General features: G+C 49.7%; 1 protein-coding gene across 1 annotated transcript in view; it reads left to right on the forward strand.

The window, feature by feature from the left end:
* Positions 1–26,253, forward strand: part of MYO1D (myosin ID) — a 155,299-nt gene that overhangs the window by 48,179 nt on the left and 80,867 nt on the right. The window contains exons 12-16 of the mRNA XM_039565603.1: positions 1,879–1,949; positions 3,805–3,879; positions 5,319–5,451; positions 15,852–16,018; positions 20,374–20,581. Of these exons, the coding sequence (XP_039421537.1) occupies positions 1,879–1,949; positions 3,805–3,879; positions 5,319–5,451; positions 15,852–16,018; positions 20,374–20,581 (654 nt within the window). The remainder of the gene's footprint in view (positions 1–1,878; positions 1,950–3,804; positions 3,880–5,318; positions 5,452–15,851; positions 16,019–20,373; positions 20,582–26,253) is intronic.

Below are 26,253 nucleotides of genomic sequence, written 5' to 3' on the forward strand. Positions count from 1 at the left end.
TGTCCTTTTTGAGATGAAGGAGAGTAGGTAAAGGGACAGTTTGGGGCCCATCAGTTCCTGTGAACTTTGCCCTTTCTCAGTGGGAATCCCTGCCCTCCTGGGGCGTTTCATTTGCTCTGCTTTGCCCTCATTTAACTCCGGGTGTCTCCCGCAGTTTCTCCCAGGCAGCCCTCAGTGATGAAGTGCCACCACCCAGCCCCATGACCTTCCCATCGCCCTCAGGTTGTGGCTCATTTCAGATGCTGTGAAAGCACAGCCTCAGTGCTGGCTCCCACAGGATTCCCATCTTTCCAACACCTTTCTCCTGTCTTTACTACCCTTCAAATGCTGTGAGCTGTCAGTGAGGAGCCTCCTGCAAGGGCTCCCAGAAACCCAAGCAGATGATCCACTTTATCAATGGACTTGCTGCTCTTTTTTTCACTAATTTCGACTGCTTTGTCCAGCAGACAAAGTTTGGAGAGAATCACGCCTTAAGAAAAAACAAACCAGCAAACAACAAAACCCCTGATTGCTGTGTTATGGCTCCTTCCAGCCTCTCCAGAGCTGGATGAGCTTTAGGAGGAGCTTGTGCTGCCAGCTGTGCCCTGTCTGGTAGCACAGACACATTTCTTTTTCCATTTGGTATTTGCCTCTTTTATTGACTTGTTGGTTTGAGCTGTGTGTTTGGGTGGCTGACAAAGGCACTCCCCAGCCCCGTGCTGGGAACCCACTGCAGCAAGAAAAATGACTTTGTTTTCCTGGTATTGCCTCGTTCCTTCATTTCCTCTGTGTTCTGCTGCACCTCGGTCATCCATCAACTCTGCAGCTCCTGGTGCTCCCTCCTCCTGCTGTGCTGGACTTCCCACACCTCTGGGACCTCCTGGGGACCTTGGTACTCACGCTCCTTGGGCTCCTCCTTGTGATTAATTTTGTGTAAAGTCTATTCTATTTTTTTCATCTGTTCTTAACAGTTTGAGCCAATCTATCCTGTGCTCTTGGACACAGGTGAATTTTTGGAGTGTATCTCCCTGTGCCAGTCATCCCTCCTGCCCTGCATTTCAACCATGCTAATTTCCTCTTTTATTTCTCCAAGACTTTTTGTGGATAGCAGATATCTGCTCATAGCCCTCGGTGTCGTTAAATGCTGCCTGCAAAGACTTAATTCATCTCCTGCTCCTTTTGCCTATAACAAAATCCTCATTCTTATCTCATTCTGCCTTTTTAATTAAGCCAGCCCTGATGGATTTTTTGGCTCCTGCTATTCCTGAAGGGATGAGTGTGTTACAACCACTGCTGCTGAACAGCTGCCATGTGGGCACTGGACATCTTCTGTTGTGCAGAAGGAATGGGATGGGATGGGATGGGATGGGATGGGATGGGAAGGGAATTTGAGCTGGAAGCAGAGGGCTGGAGCAGTGGATCTGCACAGGGGTCCCTGTTTGAGGGGTGTCAGATGACCAGGAGGGATCTGGGGCAGAACAAGCCTTGCTGTTGTCACAGCAATTGGCCCATTTCTCTGCTGAGGAGCTACACTGCAATGGGAAAAAATATAAAGGAAGATTTAAAAAAAGTCGTAAATTAACTCGTGGGTGCAGTGTTTCTCTACAGGCACAAGTGTTCTTTTTGCATAATGGTGTTTCTGAGATAATATCAATTTCCTGATAAAATTATAGGCTCTTGCAGCTTCATTTGTACAAGCACGTATTCTTACAGTGCATCCATGAAAACATTATCCAGCGCTGGGTTTCACATCTGCACATGCACATAGAAAGTGGAATTCCTGCAGTTCCTAGTGCTATTTTGAAGGCAGGTTGTTCTTCCATGGAGCTTGTAAATCCAGGGATGGTGTTTTAATATCAACCCAAGGCTAGTATTTTGATGTATGTGAATTTATTTCAGCTTTGTGCCACGGACAAAACACTGGAGTTCGACAGAGACTTCCGGATCAAGCACTACGCCGGGGATGTGATGTGAGTTGCCTTCAGAAATAAAGTTGCACCTTCTATTTTTGTCTTCCCAGCAGCTCTGAAGTGGTACAATATTCTGGTTTACTGCTGCTTCTGGTGCAAGCCAGAGTAGCTGTCACACACAGTTACAGAGTGCAGTGCTTGCTTATCAATTAAATCTTCTGCTGGTGCCTTGCTCTACAGAGTGGGAATTTGTACTTGGAGTGAAACAAAAGGAGAGGGAGGGGTGGGAGTGAGGGGAGAGCAGTGCTCCAGGGAAAAAAAAAGAGGGGAAAAAGGCAGCAGTGTTTATGTGAGAAAGCTACAGTGAGCTAATAAAATCTGGTTTAGACATCTGTTTGGTGTGATTATATAACTCTGGCTTTAAATTCTCCAATCAGCTGGAGCAGGCTGGAAGCACAGGGGAGTGATAACCTGCAGGAGGGATCGGGGCAGGAGGGTTGGGAGGTGCTTGCCTGGAACCTGCAGGAGCAGTGCAGGAGGTGACAGCAGTGGGAAGGGAGAGTGAGTGGAAGTGAAGGATGCACATGGTAGGAACCATTTGCTGGGAAAGCTGTCGTGTGGATTATCACTGGAGTCACTTAATGATTTAGGATTTGTGTAACTTCCCATGTCAGAAGAAAGGGAGTTACTGGGGGAATAATTCATAATTTCTTTTACCTTGAGATTGATTTTAATTTTAATTCCAAGGACAACCAGTGTTACCAGACTGGAGCCCATGTAGCACAGGCAGGTTGTCTTCTGGAGCCTTTGCTGAGCAATTCCTGACAGGTATCCCTCATTTCAGGGGGGTTTGGAGGAGAAAATACAAGGTGCTGTCTTAGTGGTTAAACCTTCTGAACTGCCAGTTGCTGACTAATGGTGAAAAAGAAAACTGAAATGTGGAAGGAATCACAGATAGTTCAAGCTCAGATCTTATGTGGAGCCCTAACACTTGAGGGTGGTGAGGCCGTGGCACAGGGTGCCCAGAGCAGCTGTGGCTGTCCCTGGATCCCTGGAAGTGTCCCAGGCCAGGTTGGATGGGGCTTGGAGCAACTTGGGATAGTGGAAGGTCTCCCTGCCCATGGCAGGGGGTGGAATTGGATGACTCTTAAAAGGTCCTATTCCAGGATTCTGTGATTTGAGGATGGCTTTGTACAGGGATTTTCAGGTTGTGGGTTGATCACAAAGCCTGCAGGTTGGATGCAGCTTCCCAGGGTGGGATCTGCAGCTCAGGAAACATCTGTGTGAGAGTCACTGAATGGGGAGATTTTGGACCTTTTCCATGAGGACAGAGCACTGCCTACCTTGAGACTTGGAGAAGAGATGAGACCCTGAAACAGTGACCTCCTGGAGTGGTGTTGCTGTGGGAATAGAGGAAGGAAGGAATCTAAAATGTGTGTGTGTTGATTTCCAGGAGAGCTCCCCAGTCACTGGTCAGAGGCTGCTCTGGAATTCAGCCTCTCTCTACCACGAGAGGGGCAGACTGCACAGACTGAAAAACAAACTTGAGTTTCTCTAGGATTTAACACAAGCACACGCTCAGTTTGGAGACAGAATGCTGAGTGTAACTCCTGAATTTGGGCCATCTGCCCCCTGCACAAGTGCTGTGAGGTGTCTCAGCCAGCCCCTGCCCAGCTCCAGGAGCTCTCTGAAGCCAGGTTGTTGTTCTGTGCTGGAGGCGGGAGCTGGGCCCAAGGATCCAAGTCTCACACTCTGCTCCTGCAGCAATTAGTGATAGGCTGGGAGCAGGGCTGGCCTCCTGATTAGCATCTGCTGTGTCTGTAGGAGTGCAGGGATGCTGATTCCACAGTTAGCAGCAGCTCACAGATGGAGTTTGCTACTTTGTAATTAACTCTGGTTTTCCTGTGGTTTTTAGTTACTCAGTCACTGGATTTATTGACAAAAACAAGGACACTTTATTTCAAGACTTCAAACGCCTCATGTACAACAGGTAAGAATATTAATGAGGTGAATTTTAATCTGATTTGTCAAAATCCTTTTTTGTGGAGTGATGCTATCAGAGACTCAGGTTTTCAGTGATTCTCTCTTCAGTGTGTGTGAATAAACACTTTGCTTTGGGATTTGATCTTTGTACATCTCCCGTGACCCAGAGGCTGTTAGTTTGATTTTTCAGGTTAAAGTCCTTATTCTGTACATGTTGTCTCTGTCCTGATGCAGCCTTTAATTGAACTGAATTTAAAGTGTTTGTTCAAAACCTACTGATTGTGCAGTCAAGATAGTGCAGCACTTGCCTGTGCTGCCTGATTTGTCATTAACCAGTTGCAGATTTACCATCACTGCTCTGTCTGTAATCAGTGCTGAAGATACTGGGGAGCTTTGGTCAACAACAGCTATCCTTGGCCTCAGCTAAAACATCCTGTTTTGGATGAAAATATAGGGGGAAATGGGCAAATAGATTTGAATCCTTTCATGTGTGCAGTGACGTGAAAAGTGCAAACCATGAGGTCACGTGCTGGGCAAGTAAAAGTTGCCTTGAGATTCGAAATCCCATCAGAATGTGGGTGGAAGTGCCCATGGAGCTGTTTTTCTTCACCTGGCATTAAACATGTCCTGGTTTTGTAATCTGCAGCTTTCAGAGGCTCTGCTCAGAGGACAGTGGGCGCAGACACCCTGCAGTGCTGGGCACTGTTTACCTGGGCAGGTGTTAAATTGGTTTGCAGTCCTTTGGGCTGACTGGCTGTGCTCTCCCAAGCAGTCCCACTGTTCCTGTTTTCAACACTTCCCATCGACCAGGAACCTTGCAAAATATTTGCTGTGTGGTTTTATTAAATTTAGCCTGTTTTTTGTGTGAAGTCTCTGGAAAATCCTGTTCCCCAACACCACTTCCAGCACATTAAAGCCTGTGACAGATTGGCCATTGGACTGCTGTAAATGTGCTCAGTTTTGTCTGTTCCTGAACTCTTGCCATCCATCAGGGACAGTTTACCTCATGCTGAACCCTTCAGAAATACAGGCTAAAGTGTATAAATTACTTTCTGTATCAAGAGAGGTGCAGAAATGCAGCTTGAACACAGGTGCCAGGTTCCAAGGGAGGATGGTGTGGTCTCACTCTTCTCTGTGTTGATTAAATTCTTTCTGTTGTGTCAGTGAGGCAGCCCGTGCCTTTGATGGATCACTCTGTGGGGTTTCACTGTCCTATTCCTGCACATCTTGATCTGAAGGGAGAATTTGCTGGTTGTTCTTCCAGATACTCAGTTGTAAGCTTGAACTTGCTCTTAAGAGCACAAAATGTTGTGCCAGGAATGTCACCCTGGTGTGGGTGATGCACTGTGAGCTGGAAGCAGCAGTGGGTCTGGGTGGAAAGCAGCTGTTGGATTGTCAGTGGAGTGGGAGTGCTGGGAGATTGCAATTAAAGAGACTCTCTCGTAGCTCCAACCCTGTGTTGAAGATGATGTGGCCTGAAGGGAAACTGAGCATCACTGAGGTCACCAAGAGACCTCTGACAGCGGCTACTCTGTTCAAGAACTCCATGATTGCACTGGTGGACAACCTGGCACTGAAGGTAAAGATTCCTGTTTCAAAATTGACTCTGACTTCTGATGAGAAGAGTGTGGCTTCTCCCTGGAGAGATTCCCACCTTCCCATCGCTGCCATGTGACGGGAGCTGAGCTGATCAAAGGCAGAGAGGAGCCGTGTCTGTGCCAAACAAGCTTTTGGCTGGGAAGGTCTCGAGGGAGGATCGCCTCCATCCCCCATGAAGAAGGTGGACTTTTGGTTCCTCCATGACCAGTGAGTCTTTCACTTGTAGGAAAGCCAGTCTGTCTTAGGTAATGATTATTATATTAAATCATCTCTAGCAGAGCTCTTTGGGCAGAGGGCCCAGAGGATGCTGTTCATGGTGGAGAGGTTCTCTCTGGCTTCCCAGGACAATGGGGTTCCATACAATACAGGCAGACCTGTGTGAGTTCCTTCTTTCCTCCTCTTTGCCATGCCAGAGGGTGAGGAGGGAAAGCTTTTATTTCACCAAATATTGCAGTTTTATGGTAGAAGGCATTGCCTGGGCAAGAACCACGTTGTGTGAAGGAAGGGGGGGAAGGGAATGCTCTGGGAAGGGGCTGTTGGAGTGGCACAGCCGAGCAAGTGCTCAGATCCTGTGTGAGCAGAGATCCCTGAGGAATATTGGGGTGTTACTGGAGCTGGGTGGCCTTGCTGGATTCCTGGCACTGGAGTACAGCCCACAAGAGATGAACAGAGAGCCCAGGGTGCTGCTGTGTGTTCACATTCAGAATAATTAAGCAATAAAGAGCTAAGTGTTCCAGATGTCTTCTCAGGAGCTGTGGGAGCAAAGGAAACAGGTCAGAGCACGGCCACCCAGTGCTGCCTGTGCACAGCAAGAGAGAGCTGCCCTCTCTTCTTGTTTCCAGAGTTAGAACATGAAATCACACCTGATTTATGGGGTCATTCCCAGAGGGTGCTGGGCACTGCCCAGGCTCCCCAGGGAATGGTCCCGGCCCCGAGGCTGCCAGAGCTGCAGGAGCGCTGGGACAGCGCTGCCAGGGATGCCCAGGGTGGGATTGGTGGGGTGTCTGTGCAGGGTCGGGGGTTGGACTGGGTGATCTCTGGGGGTCCTCCCAACTGAGGATATTCTGTGATTCCATGTTTCTGTATTTTCCGTTCCTGTGCTGGAGTGGGTTTGATCTGAGCTCTGCAGGAGGGTCTGGGACCCACCAAAGCTGCCTGGAGGTGCCAGCTGAGTCTCCCCAGTGAGGAATGAAGCCCCGTGGCTCCCCCAGGATGTTTTGCCTCAGGGGTCTTGAGAAGATGTCCCCATGAGCCCAGCCCAAGGCCAGGCCTTGCTGAAATAGGCGCCATTAGTCAAAATTGAGAGAGTGCCTGTGTAGCCAGAGAGGAGCTTTCCTGGATGGCAAATCATGAGCTGTTGGAGCTGGGAAGGTGGCTGTGACTCTGGTGGGGATGGGGACACACTTCAGTCTGCTTCCCAAAGAGTCAAAATTGATCTGAGCTGTTCATCTTCCAAATAATCTGCTGGCTGACCCTGAGCTGAATCTGGTACAGGTGCCAGGAGGTGCCAGGAGCCCAGGGAGTTTCTTTGTGTTGTGAGAGGAGCAGTTGTGGAAGGAAAAGTTTCTCCTTGGTGTTGCTGGCTGTTGTTGCAGGTCTGGTCCTACAGAATGGCCACAGTCATTCGTGCCCAGCCCAGCGTGGGGAGCCTGAGGCCGTTCAGGACAGCCAGAATCACTGTGGGGGTGTTGTGGGGAGGGCTGTGACCAGAGCACAGCAGGGAGCTGGGAGGGCAGGTTCAGCAGGCGTCCGTGGAAAAATTTCCTTTCCTTGTTTATTGGAAAAGTTATTCCAGGCCACCTGGAAGTTGTAAAAATAGAATAGTCCAGAGTATGCTGTGCACTGTGGTGGTTTGAACAATCCCTGCAGCTCCCAGCAGGGCTTGGAGAGTTTAAATCCCACCTTATCCATCTTGAATCAGTGGGTACCAGCATTGCTCACTGAAGGCTGCCTGGCTTGGGTGGAATTAATTTCCTTCAGTCCATTTATCATCAGTATCTCCATCACAAATACCAGCCCTTTCCAGGAGTAGGCATAACCAGGAACTGTTTCCAAGTCAAATTCACTTGAGGAGCTTCCTGTGTGTGTCTCAGTGTAGTCCTTTCCCATTTTTTACCTGTCCTAAACATTCACTGAGAAACTTGTATTGAAGCTGTTGGGGTTTTCCTGATTTTCTGTTGAATAGCAATGGAGAAAGAAGATTTCATTAGTATTGAGATACCAGTGCTGATAAGCATAATTTAAACTCAGCATGCTCCAAAACCAGATTTCATGGAGTCACAGAACTGTTCAGGCTGGAAAAGCCCTCTGAGATTGAGTCCAACTGACCCCCAGCACTGCCGAGGCCACCACTGACCCCTGTCCTCAGTGCCACATCCACACCTTTTCTGAACACTTCCAGGGATGGGGACTCCACCCCTGCCCTGGGCAGCCTCTTCCAGGGCTTGAGCACCCTTTCCATGAAGAAACTTTCCCAATATCCAACCTGAGCCTCTCCTGGCACAGCTTGAGGCTGTTTCCTCTTGTCCTGTCTCTGTTCCCTGGGAGCAGAGCTTGACCTCCTCCAGCTGCCCCCTCCTGTCAGGGAGTTGTGTTGGTGAGACCCATCCTGCAGCCATGCTTGTGTCACTTTAAAGGGTCTAAATGTTCTAAAGGGTCTAAATGTTGGGGAAGTTCCTTAGATAAGGCTCCTGAACACAACCTTTGTGTACTTCAAACAGTAAATCAGAGTGTGGAGAGCTTCTGGCTGGCTTCTCTGCCCTGAACATCTCTGTGAGGTGACTTTCGGGACAGTTAATGATATGCACATGTCATTAGCAAGTCAATAATTGGGCATTCAGGCCATGCCAGTGAGATGCTGGTCATGCACGAAGCACTGGATGCTCTGCCTCAAGTCACTGCCAGTTTGGATACTTGGCTCTTCCTTCTGCTGGGGCTGGAACCGCTGCTGGTGAAGCCACTCTGCTTTGGGGACACCGTCACTGCAGCTCCAGGTGCTCTCCTCCTTCCCTGGGGCTGTGTTACTCATTTTTCCCATGCTGAATTTGGGACTGAAGTTGCACTGGTGGGGAATCAACAATGACACTCTCTGTGTGTCTTGACTGTGGCTTGGACCCTGCAGGACTTTTTGGGAAGCCTGTGGTCACAGCTGATGGAAGCAGCTCTGAACACAGGGTTGCACAAGTTGCTGAGGTCTGGGGATGTCAGAGGAATAAGGTTCCTTAGTGACAGCTAACACCAGTTCATATTATTCTCAGCTGTTTCTCAAAAAGCCAAGTTGAAGATAGGCTTGAGTTTTGTGCAGATGGAGCTGATGGTTTATGGATGTTACCTGAGTGTGCCCAGTGCAGTCAGTGCTCCTTGTCTCACCTGGGCTGTTCTGCCTCGGTGCTGCTCTGAAAACTCCTTTAAACCCTGTTTATGTGCTCACTTTCTGTAGTCCTCAAACAGGATGGCTCCAGGAGCTCCTCTTTATTGATACTCATGTTTGGCCTCCCTGGAAAGCTGCAGGGTCTTTTGGCTGTAGCAAGAGTATCTTTAAACCTGTCCTTTGGGGGAGTAGTCTCCGAAAGTGCCAATTTGGTGGGCAGGAATAACAATAATCTTGGAATTTTAGAATTGTTAAGGTTGGAAAAGACATTTAATTAAGATCATCAAGTTCAACCGTCATCCCAGCACCACCAGAATATCAAAGTCTGTGGCTGCAGTAGCTGCAGCATAAGTGGTTATTTAACTTTTCTGCTATCTAAAATAACAAGCTTTAAAATTCTCTTTTGTTGCTATTCTGGTTTAAACCTGGAATCTGGTGGTGAAGCAGAACTCTTCAGTCTCTGAGAGAAGGGGCAGGCGTTGTGGTTACTGGGATGTCTCAGGGGCTTCCACAGGGTCAGTGGCACAGTACTGGTGTTGTTAACAGTGCAGGGGCTGTTCTCGAATCTGGTTTTAATTTCAGTTTCTGTAAACACAAGTCCATGTGGAGACACTGGAAATGTGGCTGGAAATGCCACACCTCCAATCCTGGGGGCAGTTTTGGGGCCACCATAACAAGAAGGACCTGGAAGGGATGGATATGGGAAGGGATTGGAGCTGGGATGGGGCTGGAGCCCCAGGAGCGGCTGAGGGAGCTGGGAAAGGGGCTCAGGCTGGAGCAAAGGAGGCTCAGGGGGGACCTTGTGGCTCTGCACAAGTCCCTGACAGGAGGGGGCAGCCGGGGGGGTCGGGCTCTGCTGGCAGGGAACAGGGACAGGAGGAGAGGGAACGGCCTCAGGCTGGGCCAGGGGAGGCTCAGGGTGGATATTGGGGAAATTTTCTTCACAGAAAGAGTAGTCAGGCATTGGCACAGCTGCCCAGGACTGGGGTGGAGTCCCCATCCCTGGATAGGTTTCAGAGCCATGTGGCACCTGGGGACAGGGGTCAGTGGTAGCCTGGGCAGTGCTGGGGGTCAGCTGGATTCGATGATCTCAGAGGGCTTTTCCAGCCTGAACAATCTGTGACTCCAGAAATCTGGTTTTGGAGCACACTGAGTTTAAATTATGCTTCCCAGCACTGGTTCTCAATGCTGCTGAATCCTCCAGATTTCCAGAATCTTTTGGGCAAAAACTTCTCATAGATAGAAAAAAGTGCTGTTTTTTCCAAAACCAAACCACTCAAAACAAAAACTGCCTTTTCCGGTTGCCATGTGCCATTTCTCAAGCACGTTTTACTGCCCAGGCTCTGCTCTCTGTGATGGATTATTTTGGGTGTCTGTTTTGTAAATCCTGGCACAGGAAGCCCTGTGGCTGCCCCAGCTGCGACTGGTGAGCTTCTCTGGGAACTCTCTGGACATGCATCTCTCCCTTGTTTCTTTTCTTCTTTTCCTCCTCCTCTGTAACTCCTTTTGTCTGACTCTTCCTTCCATCTCTCCCCTCTCCTATCCAGGCTGACAGGTTTCACCTCTGGTAAGTTATAATGTCACCACTGTGACTGGTCGGACACATCCAGCATGAATTTGTCAGTGCTGTGTCCCATCGCTTCTCTCATGTAAGGAGCTATAAAGTGCAGAAAAGAAACCCTTCAAGAAGGAGTTCATTTAGGGTGCAATGGCTTAAAACTGGTTTGGTTTCTTTTTAACACTTAAATATCTAAAAATCACTCAGCGTGATTGAAAAAAATAAAATCAGCTGCAATTAGACATCTAAAGAGCTTTCAAAGCTGGGGCCTTTGTGTCTCTGCATTTCAGTTCTTCCCTTTACAAATTGCACTTCTCTGACAGCAAGAATGGGAGCTGCATAATTATCCCCCTGAAGAGCTGGGGCTGGGGGGATTGGAAGCATGGAATAATCTACTTTAGAATTTACTCCAGGAGCTGTCGTTTCTGAGAGGCTTTAATTACACTGTAATTGCACTGATAGATGATCTCCTGTCTGTGCAGGCACTTCCCATTCCTGCTTTCCAAAGGATTTCAGCCTTTTAATATCAAACGCAGGCACAGTCACGGCCCTTTGTGCTGGACCTGAAGTCACGTATTCGAGGGGTTTGGCATTTTTGAGTGGCAGAGCTGTGCCTGACAGCCCAGCCTGTGCTGGGGGGTTCTGTGGCAGCGGTGAGGAACAGCTGAGAACTGGCTGCTGTCGTGTCAGCAGTGAACGAGTGACACTTCCTGGAATTCATGCTCCTAATGGCATGTCCAGAGAAGCTGGGGCTGCTGCTGGATCCCTGGCACTGTCCCAGGCCAGGCTGGATGGGGCTTGGAGCAGCCTGGGACAGTGGGAGGTGTCCCTGCCCATGGCAGGGGGTGGCACTGGGTGATCTCCACAATCCCTTCCAACCCAAACCGTTCCATGTTCCTTTCATTTGGATGCTCTGTTCCCAAGGTGTTGCAGTTCTGTGGATTGAATGTGGAATATTTGTGATATCAACCCCATCAAGGGATTTAGATGATTTATATTCATCCTGCCATCAGATGCAGCACAGGGCAGATCTGGCCTGGCCCAGCACCATCTGGTGTTGGTGACCCTGCTCCTGACACTGAGTGAGGTTTGCCCCTCATGGTGTGGGTGGGGAAGTGGCCCAGGGTGAAGATCAGCAGGAGGGGAAGGGGAAAAATGCTGCCCATTCACCTTCACAGCTTTGGGCTCTTTCCCAGCATCCAAGTCCAGGTGTAATTCAGAGTTCTCTGTGTATCCTGCATTTCCCTAAGCAGCTCATTCCCAGTCACATGGGAGCCAGGTTTTAGCAGATCAGGGCAGCCATGCCCACAGCAAGTTTTGAGAGCTGCCAGGAGACTCTTGAGGGAATGAAAAGCCTTGGAAACCTTCTCACCTTCCATGCAGAGAGGATTTCCAGGAGAAAGCCAAAAAAGTGAATATAGAAATATCTTAAATCTCTTAAAATTGTACCAACTTATTATGTGTCACCTTCTCCTTAAGAAAAGGGGAACAAGTGTCACTGGGATGGGTTGAGTTGAAAAGAATGATCTCTCCAACTCCCTGACAGGAGGGTGCAGCCAGGTGGGGCTCTGCTCCCAGGTAACAAGTGACAGGAGAAGAGGAAACAGCCTCAAATCATGCCAGGAGAGGTTTAGATTGGATATCAGGAAACGTTTTTTTACTGAAAGGGTTCTCCAGCCCTAGCACAGCTGCCCAGGGCAGTGGTGGAGTCCCCATCCCTGGAAGTGTTCAGAAATCTGTAGATGTAGGACTTGAGGACAGGGTTTTGTGGTGAACTGATGGTGGTGCTGGGTCAGCAGTTGAATTTGGTGATCTTAAAGGCTTTTTCCAGCCTTAATAATTCTGTGAGTCTCTGAACTGCCGTGGCAGAGGAAAGTGCTCGGTGGTGGTGACCTTGGAGAAGACCTTGCACAGAATGGAGCTGTTGCTCAGCTGCCTGGTGTCACATCATGGAATCATCATGGAATGGTTTGGGTTGGAAGGGACCTCAAAGTTCATCTCAGAATCACGGAATATCCTGAGTTGGAAGGGACCCTCAAAGATCTTTGATCCAACTCCTGGCCCTGCACAGACACCCCAAGAGTCCCACCCTGTGCATCCCTGAGAGCGTTGTCCAAACACTCCTGGAGCTCCTTGGGCCCTGACTGTTCCCTGGGAAGCTGTTGTGATCATCTCATTCCCCCCCTGCCATGGGCAGGGCCACCTTGCACTATCCCAGATTGCTCCAAGCCCGTCCAACCTGGCCCTGGGGAAGCCGTGTACTTGGTGCTCCTTCCTTGTCTGAGCCCCCTGCTCTGAGGAAGAGCCGGACGAGGAGAGCTCTGCCCGCAGGCTCGGCCGGTGTGCTGGGAGCTGGGCACAGATTCCCCGTGTTCCCAGTGCTCCCAGTTCCCTGTGTGCAGGGAGAGGAGCCAGACAAGGCTGGGAATGAGCAGTTCCTGACGCACTTGGGGAGCGCTGGAGTGGCTGGGAGAAGGGAGGTGCTGCAGGAACGGATGTTGCCCACACATCCTCCTGCTTCTCCCGCACTCCTCACACCCATCCCTGCTCCTGGGCTGCTGCCGGGAGGGTGGGCAGTGCCAGGATGCTGCCAGCTCCTTGTGGGTGCTTGGCTCAGCTTTTGCTGTCTATTCCCACTGCAGGGACATTTCCTGGAGAAATCACAGCCTGGTGCTGCTGATCCCATCCTTAGGAAAGCAGGGAAACCTTCCAGCCCAACACTCTCCCTGGAAGATCCAGAGGCCTGTCTCAGCTTTCAGGATAGGAGGCTCTGCTTTCCGAGGCCTCCCTCTCTTGGCCCGTTCGTGGCTCACACTCATCAGGGAGTGGAGGATCCATGGGCTGCTCCATGGTGCTGCAAAGCTGCAGGTTGTGCCAGGGCTAGCCAGGACAGCCACGGATGATCCTGTTCCTTCAGAATTACTGAAGGGAAATGGCAATTTGGGGCCTTTAAAATTATCCTGAGATTAGGTAAGTGACCTCAAATCATAGAAATAAGGCTGAATCATAGACAAATCATCGAAAATAGGGCTGAGGGGGACCTTGGGAGTGCACCTAATTCACCTCCTGTTTGAGGACACCTCTGCCTGTATCTTCCCTTTGCAGGCTCTTCTCCCCACGGGTGGACGTTCCCTCCTTCCCACAGGCATTCTGTTCTCACTCCTCCTTTTTCTGAAGCTTAATTTGAATTTTTATACTGTGGTTAAAGCCATGACTTCTTTGTCCTATATTCAACTTCTTTGAACATTTGCATTTCCTCGTATCTATCCTTTAAATACACAAAATCTCCCATCAGGGGGGTTCTGTGCCTCCTTGGTCCTTCTGGGCTAAACCCTCAATTCCTCTGAGTCACATTTGCTGGATTTTTGATTTTTCTTCTTCTTTCCTGCACTGACTCACATTCCCACTTGAACTGCAGGGCCCTGGCTCTGTGAGATGCTCAGAGAACTAGAAATTTGTTGGGTTTTTTGTCTTGCAATTTTCCTGTGCCCTTTCCTAGAAAAACATGGACTTGCCTCAGGTTGGCTGGAACACCTGGATCTCTTTAGCCCCACAGTCAAATCAGTTTTTCATTCTTTATTGACCAACTCTTTCTGCTTGCTAAACGTGGAACTTTGCATTTGTTCTGACTAAATTAATCCCTTTTTTCCCCCAGATCATTCCTCCCTTTTGTTACTGTTGTGGGTTTTTGAGGCCATCCAGGAGTGCTGGAACAGAACAGGCTCCTCTGGAGAATTCCTGGGCTTTCCCTTTTGGGATCCCTCAGGTTCCTCAGGGCAGCATTAGAGATGGTTTCACAGGCATTGGCTTCATCTGGTCCAGGTTGCTGAAAGGCCATTCCTGGTTATCAGCTGTGGTTATCAAAGGTGACATTTTGTCACATTATGCTGTCACCCAGGCTGTGTATTCCCTTTATCCCTATGTCAGATGGCTGTGAACTGCCTTTGGAATGCTGCAGTTTGTGTGTATCTGTGACGTCCTCTGAAGGTCTCTGGTCATACTGGGACCTTCTGAGCTCACTGGGATCCTCTTGGAGTTCTCTCTGAGGCTGAGGCTGGGTGGGCTCTGCCAGCCTGCAGGATGTGCTGCTCCTTTTGCAAGGGCTACTTAAAAAGTTTTATCTCTTAATGTTAGAAGAATAAAATTTGAAAAGCTACAGTGGGCTTTCTATGAAGCTGTGCCAGGGGAGGGTCAGGCTGGAGATCAGGAAAGGTTCCTCCCCCAGAGGGTGCTGGGCACTGCCCAGGCTCCCCAGGGAATGGTCCCAGCCCCGAGGCTGCCAGAGCTGCAGGAACACCTGGGAGTGGTTTGGACACCGTTCCCAGGGATGCCCAGGGTGGGATTGCTGGGGTGTCAGTGCAGGAGTTGGACTGGATGGTCCTTGGGGGTCTAACTCAGAACATTTTGTGGTTCTATGATTATTAATTGCTTTTCCACACACCAGCAAAGTTAAAAGTGGGATAGCAAAGGCCAACCAGGAAGAGGAAGAAATGACTCCAAAAGTCAGTGGGATGGAAGTACATAAGGTTAAAGGCTTTGTAACCCCCCCTCAAAGGCTGGTGTGGTTACAGATCATATTGGCCTAAACAAAAACTGCCTTTAATCTCATAAAAATAAAAGTAAACATCAAAATACTCCAACAGACCTCTGTGGGGTTTACCTCAGGGTGCAGGAGGGCTGGCAGGGAAAGGAGTGTGACCCCGTGGGACTCACCTGGACATCCAGGGTTGGCCCTGGCAGCACAGGGCAGGACCTCTGCAGGGTGGAGTAAAGGCACCTGTCCCCACTGCGCCTTCCCTGCCCCCTGCAAGTCCCCGGTGGTGCAGGAAGAGGAGCCCGTGTGCTGGTGGCCTGTGCTTGGTCTGAGGAAGGGGTGGCTGGAGGCAGCTGGGTTTGGGGCTCCATCTTTTCCATCGTTCAGCCGTGTTGGAATTGGGGGTGTCTGACTTGGCTCAGCACAGGTAAAAGTGGTGGAGTGACCAGGCTGTTTTTGGAGGTGATGCTGGGAAAGCTCTATCCAACAGGGCAGTGAATTCCACGGGTTTGATATCCTTTCTGAGGACTGGTGTTGTTATCCTCAAAGTAGAGGAGGAGGGGGATGTGGTGCTGGGTGGGTGCACAGCACAGGCCAGTGGAGCTCCAGTGGGGAGCACATGGGTCCTGTGAGGGGTCATGGCAGGGTGTGAAGGAGGGGAGAATCAGCCGGGCTGGAAAAGACCTTTGAGGCTCATTGAGTCCAACCTATGACCTAATACCACCTTGTCACCCAGACCATGGCACTGGGTGCCACATCCAGGCTTTTCTTAAACACTGTTATTGTCACTTCCATTTTAACCTTCTGATTCCTGCTGAGCAGCCAGGCCTCGTGGGCTGGGCTCACAGCTTGTGCAGGAAGGGCTGTGTCTGCACAGAGTGTTCTGCCCGGGTGACACTGCTGTGATCTGTCCCCCAGGAGCCCTACTACGTGCGCTGCATCAAGCCCAACGACAAGAAGTCCCCGCAGCTCTTTGATGAGGAGCGGTGCCGGCACCAGGTCGAGTACCTGGGGCTGCTGGAGAACGTGCGGGTGCGCCGGGCCGGCTTCGCCTACCGCCAGACCTACGAGAAGTTCCTGCACAGGTGAGAGGCTGCCAGGCACTGCGCAGTGCCTCGGGCTGGGCTTGGTTTAAATCAGCTCCTGGATAAGCTGAAGCAGATCCCACACGACCATGGATGCTCTGGTTCACCTCTGCTGAGGTGCTTGTGCTGCTCAGGCTCAGCTCCTTATCTGCTGAAGCTCCCTGGCTGTGTTACTCTGCAGCAGGAATGTGTAATGAGGTGCTTCCCCCGAGTATCACCCTAAAACCTGAGCTAATTAACTGGTGTTTTCTCTCTGAATTGTCTGATTGTTGCAGCGAGAGAGACACACAGACGTGGTGTGTCTGGGGGAGCACGTGATGGTGCATGGTGACATTATGTGGGAAAAAACCCTGGACTTTAAAACTGGGGATGGTATCATGACCCCATTAAATGTGGTTTTGATACTTCTTGCCCTCTTAATTCCTGCCAGACTTGTGACAAATGACATGTTTTAGATTGAAATTTGTCTTAAGGCTTCACTAAATTGATGTGGGCCCTGCGAGTTCAACCTGCTCGGATGGAACAGTGAATGGAGATTTTGTTCTGTTATTGAATCAGGTGAGAAAAGGGCTGTGAGAGTCGAAAAAAATTAAACTATCCAAGCAGGTGGGATGTCATGAGTTAGAAATTAAGTGCTGGTGAAAGATCTTTTGCTGTTCACAGTGGAGATTTGCCTGGATGTATCATAATACCCAAGGTGGAATGAAAGGCTCTGGCTTCCTAAATCCAGTCTGCAGCGCTGGGGATCGTTCCTGAACCATTCTGCAGTAGATAGAGTGTTCTTTCACCTCACATGTGGAATTCATTACAATTTACTCTTAAGATTTGTGTAATCGCTATTAATATAAACAGCTGCTTGGTTTTTAATGAATGTTTGATGAGCTCCCGTGAGCTCCAGCCCAGCAGTGTTTGCAGCCAGGAAACCAAATCAGTGCATGGCAACTGCTTCAGCTTTTGGGCTGCTGGAACAGGAGCCCTGCCCAGCCCTGGAGTGGGATTTGACATCCAGAGTGAGGGATCAGACACTGTGTGTGTGGTGTTGCTCCACACCTGGTCTGAAATGGCTTTTCTAAATTCAAAAAAGGAGAAAAATATTCCTCTGGCCTGGATATTGTTTTCAGGGTTTTTTTCAATAATTCCTGGTTCCTTGTCTTTGGGTGAGCCATTCCCTCTTAGGGGCTGGGGGATGTGATCTGTGGTACAAGCTGCACATTTCTGAGCTGGTTTTGAGCAGGGATCACACGGGGTTTCTGTTTCTTTATATTTCCCAGGTCTACTGGGACACTGGGAATGTGGAGGGGACTCCAGGCCCCTCAGCTCTGGACTCCTGCCCTGCGTGTGGGGCAGTTTTAAGACAGATCTTGAGTAACTCACAAGAGGCAATTTTGGGATGTAAATTCATCATCTGTTTGCTTCCATTTGCAAAGATACCATGGAGTTCAGGTCCACAAACAGACATTTAACTCCCTGACAGGCCCCTGAGGCTTTCAGGTGTTCTGAGCCCAGAACAGATCCCTGCGGTTTGTTTTACTAATTCCTCTTAGGGGCCAGGAGATCGAGATCAGGATATAGAGAGATAAGAGGTAACACATATATATAAGTTATATATGAGCACATGTGTGTCTGGTTTTTATCTATATGTGTATATAAACTCAAAAAAATAACTTCTTTTTCTGGAGGAGAGGAGTTTATTGATATTTAGCCCTAAATCCTGTAAGGTAGTTGGTATCTCCTCTCTCAGTGGGGAATAAAATGAAGCACAGTTAAGACCATTATAAATGTCCTTTCCAAGCTTTCCTTGGATAAAGAAAACCTTCCTTTGAGCTCTGTGCAAGCCAGGCTGCCCTTTCCAATTTGAAATATGTTGTGTTGGACAAGGAGAAGTTGTCCCTTCCTGTGGTCACAGCATCGGCCAGTTGGGTGGCACACGTGGCACTGACACAGATGGGGGTGCATTCTCTTGGTTTAATATATAAATTACCATCAAAAAAAACCCCCAACAACTGATTTGGTTTCAGGAAGGGGTTTGTGAGTGTAATCCAACCCTTTCCACACAGAGGCATCCATATGCCTATCCCAGGCCATGTCAAACATAGCATGGAATCAACCCTGAGAGCTGTGAACAGCAGGCTGGCAGGGGCCAGCGAGGCCCAGCTGCAGCTGCACACCCAGTATTGTTCATTAAAGCTTCACCATTTAGTGGCTTGCAGAAATCTTGGTTCTTAGGAGAGCTGGACTGGGAAATGTCCAGGAGCAGCCTCATGCATGTTGGGTGTTTCCATAGGGAGGTACAGAGGGGAAGGAGAAACAAAAGGTGGCTGGAAGGGGGTGTTCCATGTCTGAGTGACCTTAGAAGCTGTGGGGATCTGCAAGCAGGAGAGGGGCAGGGCTGTGGTGTCAGGGAGCAGATTTATTCCAGACTCTGCCTGGCTATAATTAGTGCCAGGCCAGGATTGTGAGTGGCTGTGGCATCCAGGCTGTGCCCTGTGCTGCGGGGAAGGAGTTGGTGGCATTGTGTGACACGTGCTGTGGGAACAACGGGAACAGCTGGAGAGCTGGGATATTCCACCTGCTGTGGCTGGGAGGGAGGGGGGCCATTGGCAGAGGGTGTCTCTAATGCCACAGCTCGGGTTGCTGTGGAAAGGAGGAGGAGGGCTTGACATGTGGGGCAGGTTTTCAGTTCTATGGCATCCCTTCTCTCCTGAGCTCCTTGGTGGGGCAGGCCTGGCTCATAGCCTGGGTCCCAGCCTGATCCATAGCCTGGGTCCCAGCCTGATCCATAGCCTGGATCCCAGCCTGATCCACAGCCTGGGTCCCACCTGATCCAATGCCTGGGTCCCACATGATCCACGGCCTGGGTCCCACATGATCCAATGCCTGGTCCCACATGATCCACGGCCTTGTCCACAGCCTGTTTCCCAGCCTTGTTCCCAGCTCGGGGGTTTGCATTACCAGTGCTTTGCTCTTTTATTTTTCTTTTTGCTAACATAAGTGTCTCAAGGTGAGAGATTTTTCCCAGTGAATGACTTATTGCAGGAACATTTTCCTGATGAGAACAGGGAAGAGACTCCAGCGTGCAGCATTGATGTCCCGTGTCCGTGTGTGTGAGAGCAGGAATGCTTCTGCCAGCACGTGCTAAATCTTCTCCTGGGAGCCTGAAGGGGGGTTTATAATCCTGTTTATTTATCAGTGAGATCCCTGTAACCCCCGGGGATGGTGTTCCCTGCTCAGGCACAGTGTGCACCTCCACTTTCCCCCACTTCCACAGCGTATTCCAAAGGCTGATTTGATGAATGAACGCGGCGCTGGGATGTGTTTCCATTCAGGCTCTTCGAGGCTGTTCCGAGCCTCCTGCGGTGCCGCCACTCCCAGGAAAAGGGTGATTGTGAGGCCGTTCAAGTGTAACTGAGAACTGAGAGTGTCTGAAGCATTGAGATTGATGCCTGCCTTGGCTGGGGGCTTTGAAGTGCGAGGTGGCTGATCTCACTGAGTGCTTGTTTTATTTAGGACACGGCTAAGGGTTCCTTTCCAGGGAAAGTGTCTATTACAGCTCTTATTATGTCCATAAATCTTATGCAGAAAATTCATTGTTGCTTTTTGCAAACGCCTGTTCCCCTAATCAGCATTTCCTGGGCTGGTAAATCTTACAGAGCTCGGGCTGATCCCGGTACTTCGGGTTTGATTTGTAGATGTCTTCGTTCCAGTCTGCATCTCTCTTTAGTGGGAAAACGAGTTTGGGGACTGAGGATGGGAGGAATGGCTGGCCCACAGTTCCAGGCAGTGTTTGCACACATTGGGGCAGTCAAAGCTCTGCTGCTGGGGCAAGTGACAGAGTTTGGTAGAAATGGCTCCCAAAGCAATGCATGAGAAAAAATTACTTGCAGAATTTTTAAATCCAGGTTTTCTGACAAAGCAGTTGGTTGCAGGTGGCTCCTTATGCAGAATGTGAACAAACCAAAGCTTTCCTTCCTCACAAACAAACCCCAAACCAAACCAAACAAAACCCAACCAACCAAATAAAAATTAAAATTGGATACTGAAGGTGTGAATAATGGAACAGACAAATCTGCAGGAGGCCAATGCTGAGTTTGTCCCCTTGCATCAGTCCAGTGCTGATGAATTCTGCCCCTCCCAATATTATTTTTCAGCATCTCACAAAATCATGCCTCTCCTTTAGTCATTTTTCTTGTCTTTTGAGGATCATGATTCCTACAGAGGATGTCTTGAGACTCTCCCATCTGTACTCAGTTTCATTACAGTTTAGTTGATAATTTTTTCCAAAACCAGTTAAGTTTGGCCTTCTCGAGCACCTTGGTGGCAAGTTCACATTTGTAAATTGTACCTTTTAATTCCAGGTACAAGATGATCTCTGAATTCACTTGGCCCAACCACGACCTCCCCTCAGACAAGGACGCTGTGAGGAAGCTCATCGAGTGCCACGGCTTCCAGCATGACGTGGCCTACGGCAAGACCAAGCTCTTCATCCGCACGCCGCGGACTCTGTTCACCCTGGAGGAGCTGCACGCCAAGATGCTCGTCAGGATCGTCCTCTTCCTGCAGAAGGTAAAGCTTCCAGCACCTCAGAAACTCAGCTCAGGTTCCTTAAACCACCCTTGCTCTCCTTTCTGGCTCCGTTGCTGCACAGATTCCAGACTGCTGCAGTTTGGTCACTGCTGGATATTTTCAGAGCTCTTTCCATCGTGCTCTCTGTAGCCTTGGTGTGGTGGGAGCTTGCTGTGAGCTGTAGCACCTAAAGAGTTGTTCATCACTGTTTAAAAACTTGCTCTGTTCTCAGTGGAGAGAGCATGCCTGGGAGCTTGAGGGACTTTTATGGCTGAAATGTAGAATCACAGAACTCCAGGCTGGTTTGGGTCAGGAGGAACCTTAAAGACCAGTCCCACCAGGCCTTGGCACAGGATGCCCAGAGCAGCTGTGGCTGCCCCATGCCTGGAAGTGTCCAAGGCCAGGCTGGACAGGGCCTGGAGTAGCCTGGTCAGGTGGATGGTGGCCTTGCCTGTTGAGCTTTTGATGGGATACCCTTCCTTCTTGGACCAGGGTGAAAGAGCAGAGGAAGCTGCTGTTCTGCTAAGTTCTTTATTTCACAGTCTCACAGCTTTCTTGAAGGCAGAGTTCAAGGGGGTTACATGATAAAGCCAAGCAGCAACAGCAAACAACAGGCAGAAAACAGCTTCTAATTTTAGTTTCCTCTATAATTTTTTTCTTACAGAAGTGTGGATTATATTTGTTAACTGACCAATAAGATTAACACACAATTCTAGTTTTCCTTTTCTTAATCTATCCTGGTCTAATTCTAGCAGTCGTGAATCTTACACAACCGTTACATAGGTATTACACAGATTTGCCTGTACAGTTTCTATCAGCTCTTACTGTTTATGTGAACACTCTATCTAAAAAAATGTGAACAGTGTAATTCTATCTAGATTTTGTCTAAAGTAAAGAATTCTGTGAAAAGGTAACACTGGTGCAGCAAGAACTGTGTTTAAGGTCTCTGCTGCAGCTTTTCAATGTTTAAGGCACTTAGCATATATTTCTACTAAAAGTTAAAAATCTATATTTCTATTTCACTTTGGTGTGGCTTCATGTATCCCAGCTTGTCCAAAGGTTTTAATTCAACCCCTGTGCTTTGGCTTCCCTCTGGGCCTGAGTCGAAAGAAGCTTTCAGTCCAACACCTGCCCATTGACTGGGTGAGCTTTCAGGTCCCTTTTAACACAAACCATGGCCTGACTCTCTGTGTTAGTCCTTGCTGAAAACGGTGTCTGTACGACACAGATCTGTCTGGCAAAAAGCAGAAATGGTGGGGCTGACTTTGCCCTGTCAGGCAAAGTTGATTAGTTCAAGACTTTTAGAAATTAATTTGTTAAAATGTGTATCTTCTGTGAAATTCTTGGAACCTGGGAAAGAACAGAACCTCTGATCCCATTCCTGTCCTTCACAAATAGAAACTGCTGACAGATGGGTATAAAAACTTGACAGGGCAAAAGCTCCGCAGGGAGCACAGGTTTGCACAAACTCTCCAAATCTGATGGACGGAATGGGGAAGAGCCTGAAGGAGAAGTTCCCCTGGGAGCTCTGAGTTCTGTGGAACACTCACATTTGTGGTGTCTGCAGTGCATTGGATGTGATTCCCTTCCTGGAAAGCCAACCAGTTTGGCCAGTGTGGGAGCAGAAAGCATCGAGTCCAGGGTCGGTCCCTTGCTCTTTGTTGTGCTGAATGGTTTGTGTTTAGTAGGGAATTCTGCACCTTCTGTGTGCAGTGAGTTTTTCCAGAAAGGCCAAGCTCAGGCTGTGGAGGATGCAGGCCCTGCCTGTCCCTGGGCTTTGTGCTTCAGAGTTTTCTTCCCTGCTCTGAGTATGTCCTGCTGCTGAGCTTCCTTGGACTGCTCAACATCTTCTCCCACCTTCCTTCCCTGGAAAGGGCAGCACTTTTCCAGAAGCTCCATCTAGCTTATTCTCCTGGGGTGGCCTGGGGCTGATTTGTGGGGCCCCCCACACCCCCTGGGAGGTGTTTCTGGATCCTCAGCTGTGCTTTCCCCATACTCACCGGGGTTTCTGGGGAGGAATTTCCTGCCTAGAGCCGCTTTGGTGCTTTCAGGGAGGTCACAGCTCTAACCCAGAGTCTCTTTCTTCCCAAAGAATGGGGTGAGCTAATGAGCTCCTTGTGGAATAAAGCTGCAGGGGGGACTGCTTGCTCCCAGGTGACTCCAGCTTTCCTATTAAACCAGGGAGGAATTGAGGGGTGACCTTTTTGGAAATTGCAAGGTGCAGCTACTGGAGAATAACTTCAGAGCCCCAGGCCGTGTTGCTGTGGGAGCAGATCATGGCTCAGTGAGCTCCAAGCTCCTCCTTCAGATAAATCCAGTGAGAGGCACAATTTCAACAGCAACTTGTCAGTTTTGTGAGTTTGCTGCCAGCTCCAGAATTACACAGTCTGGGCTGGGATCTGGACTGGGCTCAGCATCAAAGAGAGCAGGGCAAAGGATTTTTTTGCCCCTGGAAGGTAATTACCTGCTTAGGAGTAATGGATCAACTCCCTGGCTGCACGAAGGCTTTTGCTGCTGTGGTTTTGTGTGGCATCACGTGTGGAATAACTGTGGTGCTTCTGGGGGTTTCCTTGTTGCCACAGTGAGCAAAAGTGATAGAAATTAAAATGCTGGTGTACGCTGTCCTGTGGCTTCACAAACCTCTCTGCCCTGTGTTCTGCTCTCCCTGGGTGGAGAGGGACCAACATGAGTCTACCTGAGGACTGAAGTAGGACATAGAGGCATCTTTTGTTATTTTTCTGTGAGAAACCTCCAGGGAGGTTCTAACTTACCTCATAAAGGATTTGTGGGGAAAACACAAACTCCTTCTCCAGTGCTTAAGGTACTGAGGACTCTGGAGAAATCTGGATATCCTTCTGGAGCTCCTTTCCTGTGGCTGAACCCTCTCTGCTTGCACTCACTGGATGTTCTTCAACCAGGCTCTCAAATGCTGGCAAGAGGATGCAGAGAAGCTTTTCAAAGTCCTGGAACTTGCAGCTAAACCAAGAAACACTCAATGAATCATTAAATGCTTGTTAAACAGCCCATCAGCTAAAGAGCAGGTGTTGAGCTGATGTCTGTAGGTATGAATTAGAGACCTTGTGCAGTGTTAACTCTACCTGAAAACGCTTGAGTTTGTCTCCAGTTTCAGTGTTTCTCTTATTTCCTGTTAACTCTGCTCCCAGCGCTGTCTGGGATCCCTCCCGTGCTCTGCTGCCGGCAGATGGGGCCGGTGGAGTCGGGCAGTGCTGGAAAAGGAGCAGTCAACAATCAAAAATCAGACCAGAGGAGGGATCTGATGAGGGCTTCTCTGAGCTCTGAAAGCATCAAGGCAATTTTGCCTGTCATTTCTGTTCTCAGCTTGCTTTCAATTGTTCATTAACAACTCATGGGGAAATGTAATTCTTGCTCTTTTCCTTCTGTAGTTTTGCCTGTGAGCATCAAAGGCTGAGGGAGGCAAACTGTGAGCACATCTAGAAGGACTTGATTTTCTTTTAAATAACTGAGCCTTCTGTTGCATTGGAGTTCCTCAAATTTGAATTTAGGAAGAGGGAAAGATGAGAGGAGATGAAATGTGGTGTTGTGACAATGGGCACTTGTGTGACACAAGCTGAGGCAGATGTGAGGAGCAGCCTTAGAGCAGCTGATCCCAGCCTGGGGCCCAGGGGTGTTTTCCTCTGCACAGGAATGAGTGTAAGTGAAAGAATCCACATTTAGCAGCTCTGTTTCTAACGATGTGTATTCTGTGGCTTATTGCTCTCCTGCAAATCACGAGGCTTTCCAGAAGGGATTCAGTAATTACTGGAGAGCTTCATCATCCAGTGACCCCTAACCCTGCAAACAGGGCTGCTGCCTTTGTGTAATGGTGCTCACGAGTTTGGTTAAATTGAATTAAAACTGACTTCTAGTTTAAATAGATAATTTTACTTTCTTTTGTTCTATATCTCCTGGATGTCTTCACCTTTAGATTTATCTTCCACGCTTCTTTTTTTTCCATGGTAAAATGTCAGTGAGATTCCAGGCTGTAATTTTCCTTCTGCCCCAACGCAGTCAGTGAGCAGATGTGATGTGATTTAACCGTGGCAACTTGCTGGCTCCAGGAGAATTCAGCAAGTGAGAGCTGTGTCCAGTGTCACAAACCCCATATGGCAGCAGGGACGTCACACCAAAGGGTCACTTCAGAAGCCCCAGCTGAGATTGCTTCATGTGGTGCTTAAGGGTTTATTTGCTGTACCTGCGCTCCTGCCAGCTCTGGGATTGTCACCCTGAATGCAAATGGAGCAGCTCTAATGTTAATCATGCAAATAAAAAATAAAAAAAACCCGCTGCCATGAAGCTCTGCTGCTTTTCCTGCCCTTGGAAAGGCTCCCACAGGCTCATTAGCTGTGCAGAGCAGAGCTTTGTTCGGGGAAGAAAGCCCGGGCAGCCGGCACGTGCGGGCTGCGCAGATGATGGCTCCTGTCACTATAATTTACTGCACTATTTCGGTGTCATTTTATCAGGCCGGCACAGCTGCGTATGGAAATCGCTCCCGAAATCTTCCTGCCTGGCACGGAGGCAGCAGGAATGTCCTTGAGTGCAGCCCGGCCCCTCCTGGGACACAGCCTGGCAGCGGGGGGAGCCCCGGGGGGCAGCGCGGCTGGGAGGGGCAGTGCCGGCCCTGGGACGTGCCCTGGGCATCCCAAGGTGTCCTTGGGCATCCCAGCGTGTCCTGCAGCCCTCATGGGCTCTGCAGAGGCTCGGGAGCTGCCATCACCATGGCAACGTTCCCCAACCTGCGGGGACAGCAGCACAGAGCCATGGCTGACGTGTCATCATTCCGTGTCATCATTCCATGTCATCATTCCATGTTTCACCTTCCTGCTCCAGCCCCACGAGCCCTGGCAGCTCGGGACACAGGGAAGCCTCAGCCACGCAGGGAAGCTTCTCCATGGACACAGGATGTGTTTCCTGTCGGGTTATGGAGCGCAGGAGCAATCCAGTGGGGGCTTGGGCCAGTGACCCAGATAAAAGGGATGCAGTGGATTTGCCTCTGGACTCCAGGCTTTTTCCATCCCGAGGGAGTGTTTGTGAATGCTGACTATCAGCGGGAACAGGTCTATAATGACGTGGATTTGTTTCCTAGACCCAGGCTTTGATCTGGAGAGGCTTTGGCAGGGAGGAGCTGTGACAGGAGATGCTGTGGCTCCTTCCCAAGGAGCAGGGGGTGGGAGCTGCCAGGACCAGGAGGAGGGAAGGAGGAAGAGCTGGCTCTGTCTCCTGCGCCAACACTGACTGACCGCAGGTTTTAGGCTGCTGCAGCTGCTGTCAGATGGAACGTCCATGGACACCATGGTTGTGCCTCCCAGAGGGACAAGCAGGCAGTGCCTTGGGAGCAGCAGGGCCAGGGTGCACCGTCTCTCTTGAACACTTCCTCAGTCCCACTGGATTCAGGATGACATGAGCGGGGAATGGGTTTTTCCATTCAACAGCACCCCCTGGATTTGTCCTTTCCATGTCCCATCAGGTTTTAGGTTTTGCAGCTGCCTTTGGCAAGCTCAGCTGGACACTGCAGGGGGGGGACCTGGCTGTGTTTGGGTCCCTGCAGGCACCAGCCTCACGTGGCACCCTCAGTCCTGCACCAGCATGGCAGGATTTCACTCAGGACTGGAAGCGTGAAGGAGAGAGAAGCTGGAGAGGGACTTCCAGCTTCA

The sequence above is a fragment of the Corvus cornix genome, chromosome 27 (genome assembly GCF_000738735.6).
Source record: "Corvus cornix cornix isolate S_Up_H32 chromosome 27, ASM73873v5, whole genome shotgun sequence".
NCBI classification, from domain to species: domain Eukaryota; kingdom Metazoa; phylum Chordata; class Aves; order Passeriformes; family Corvidae; genus Corvus; species Corvus cornix.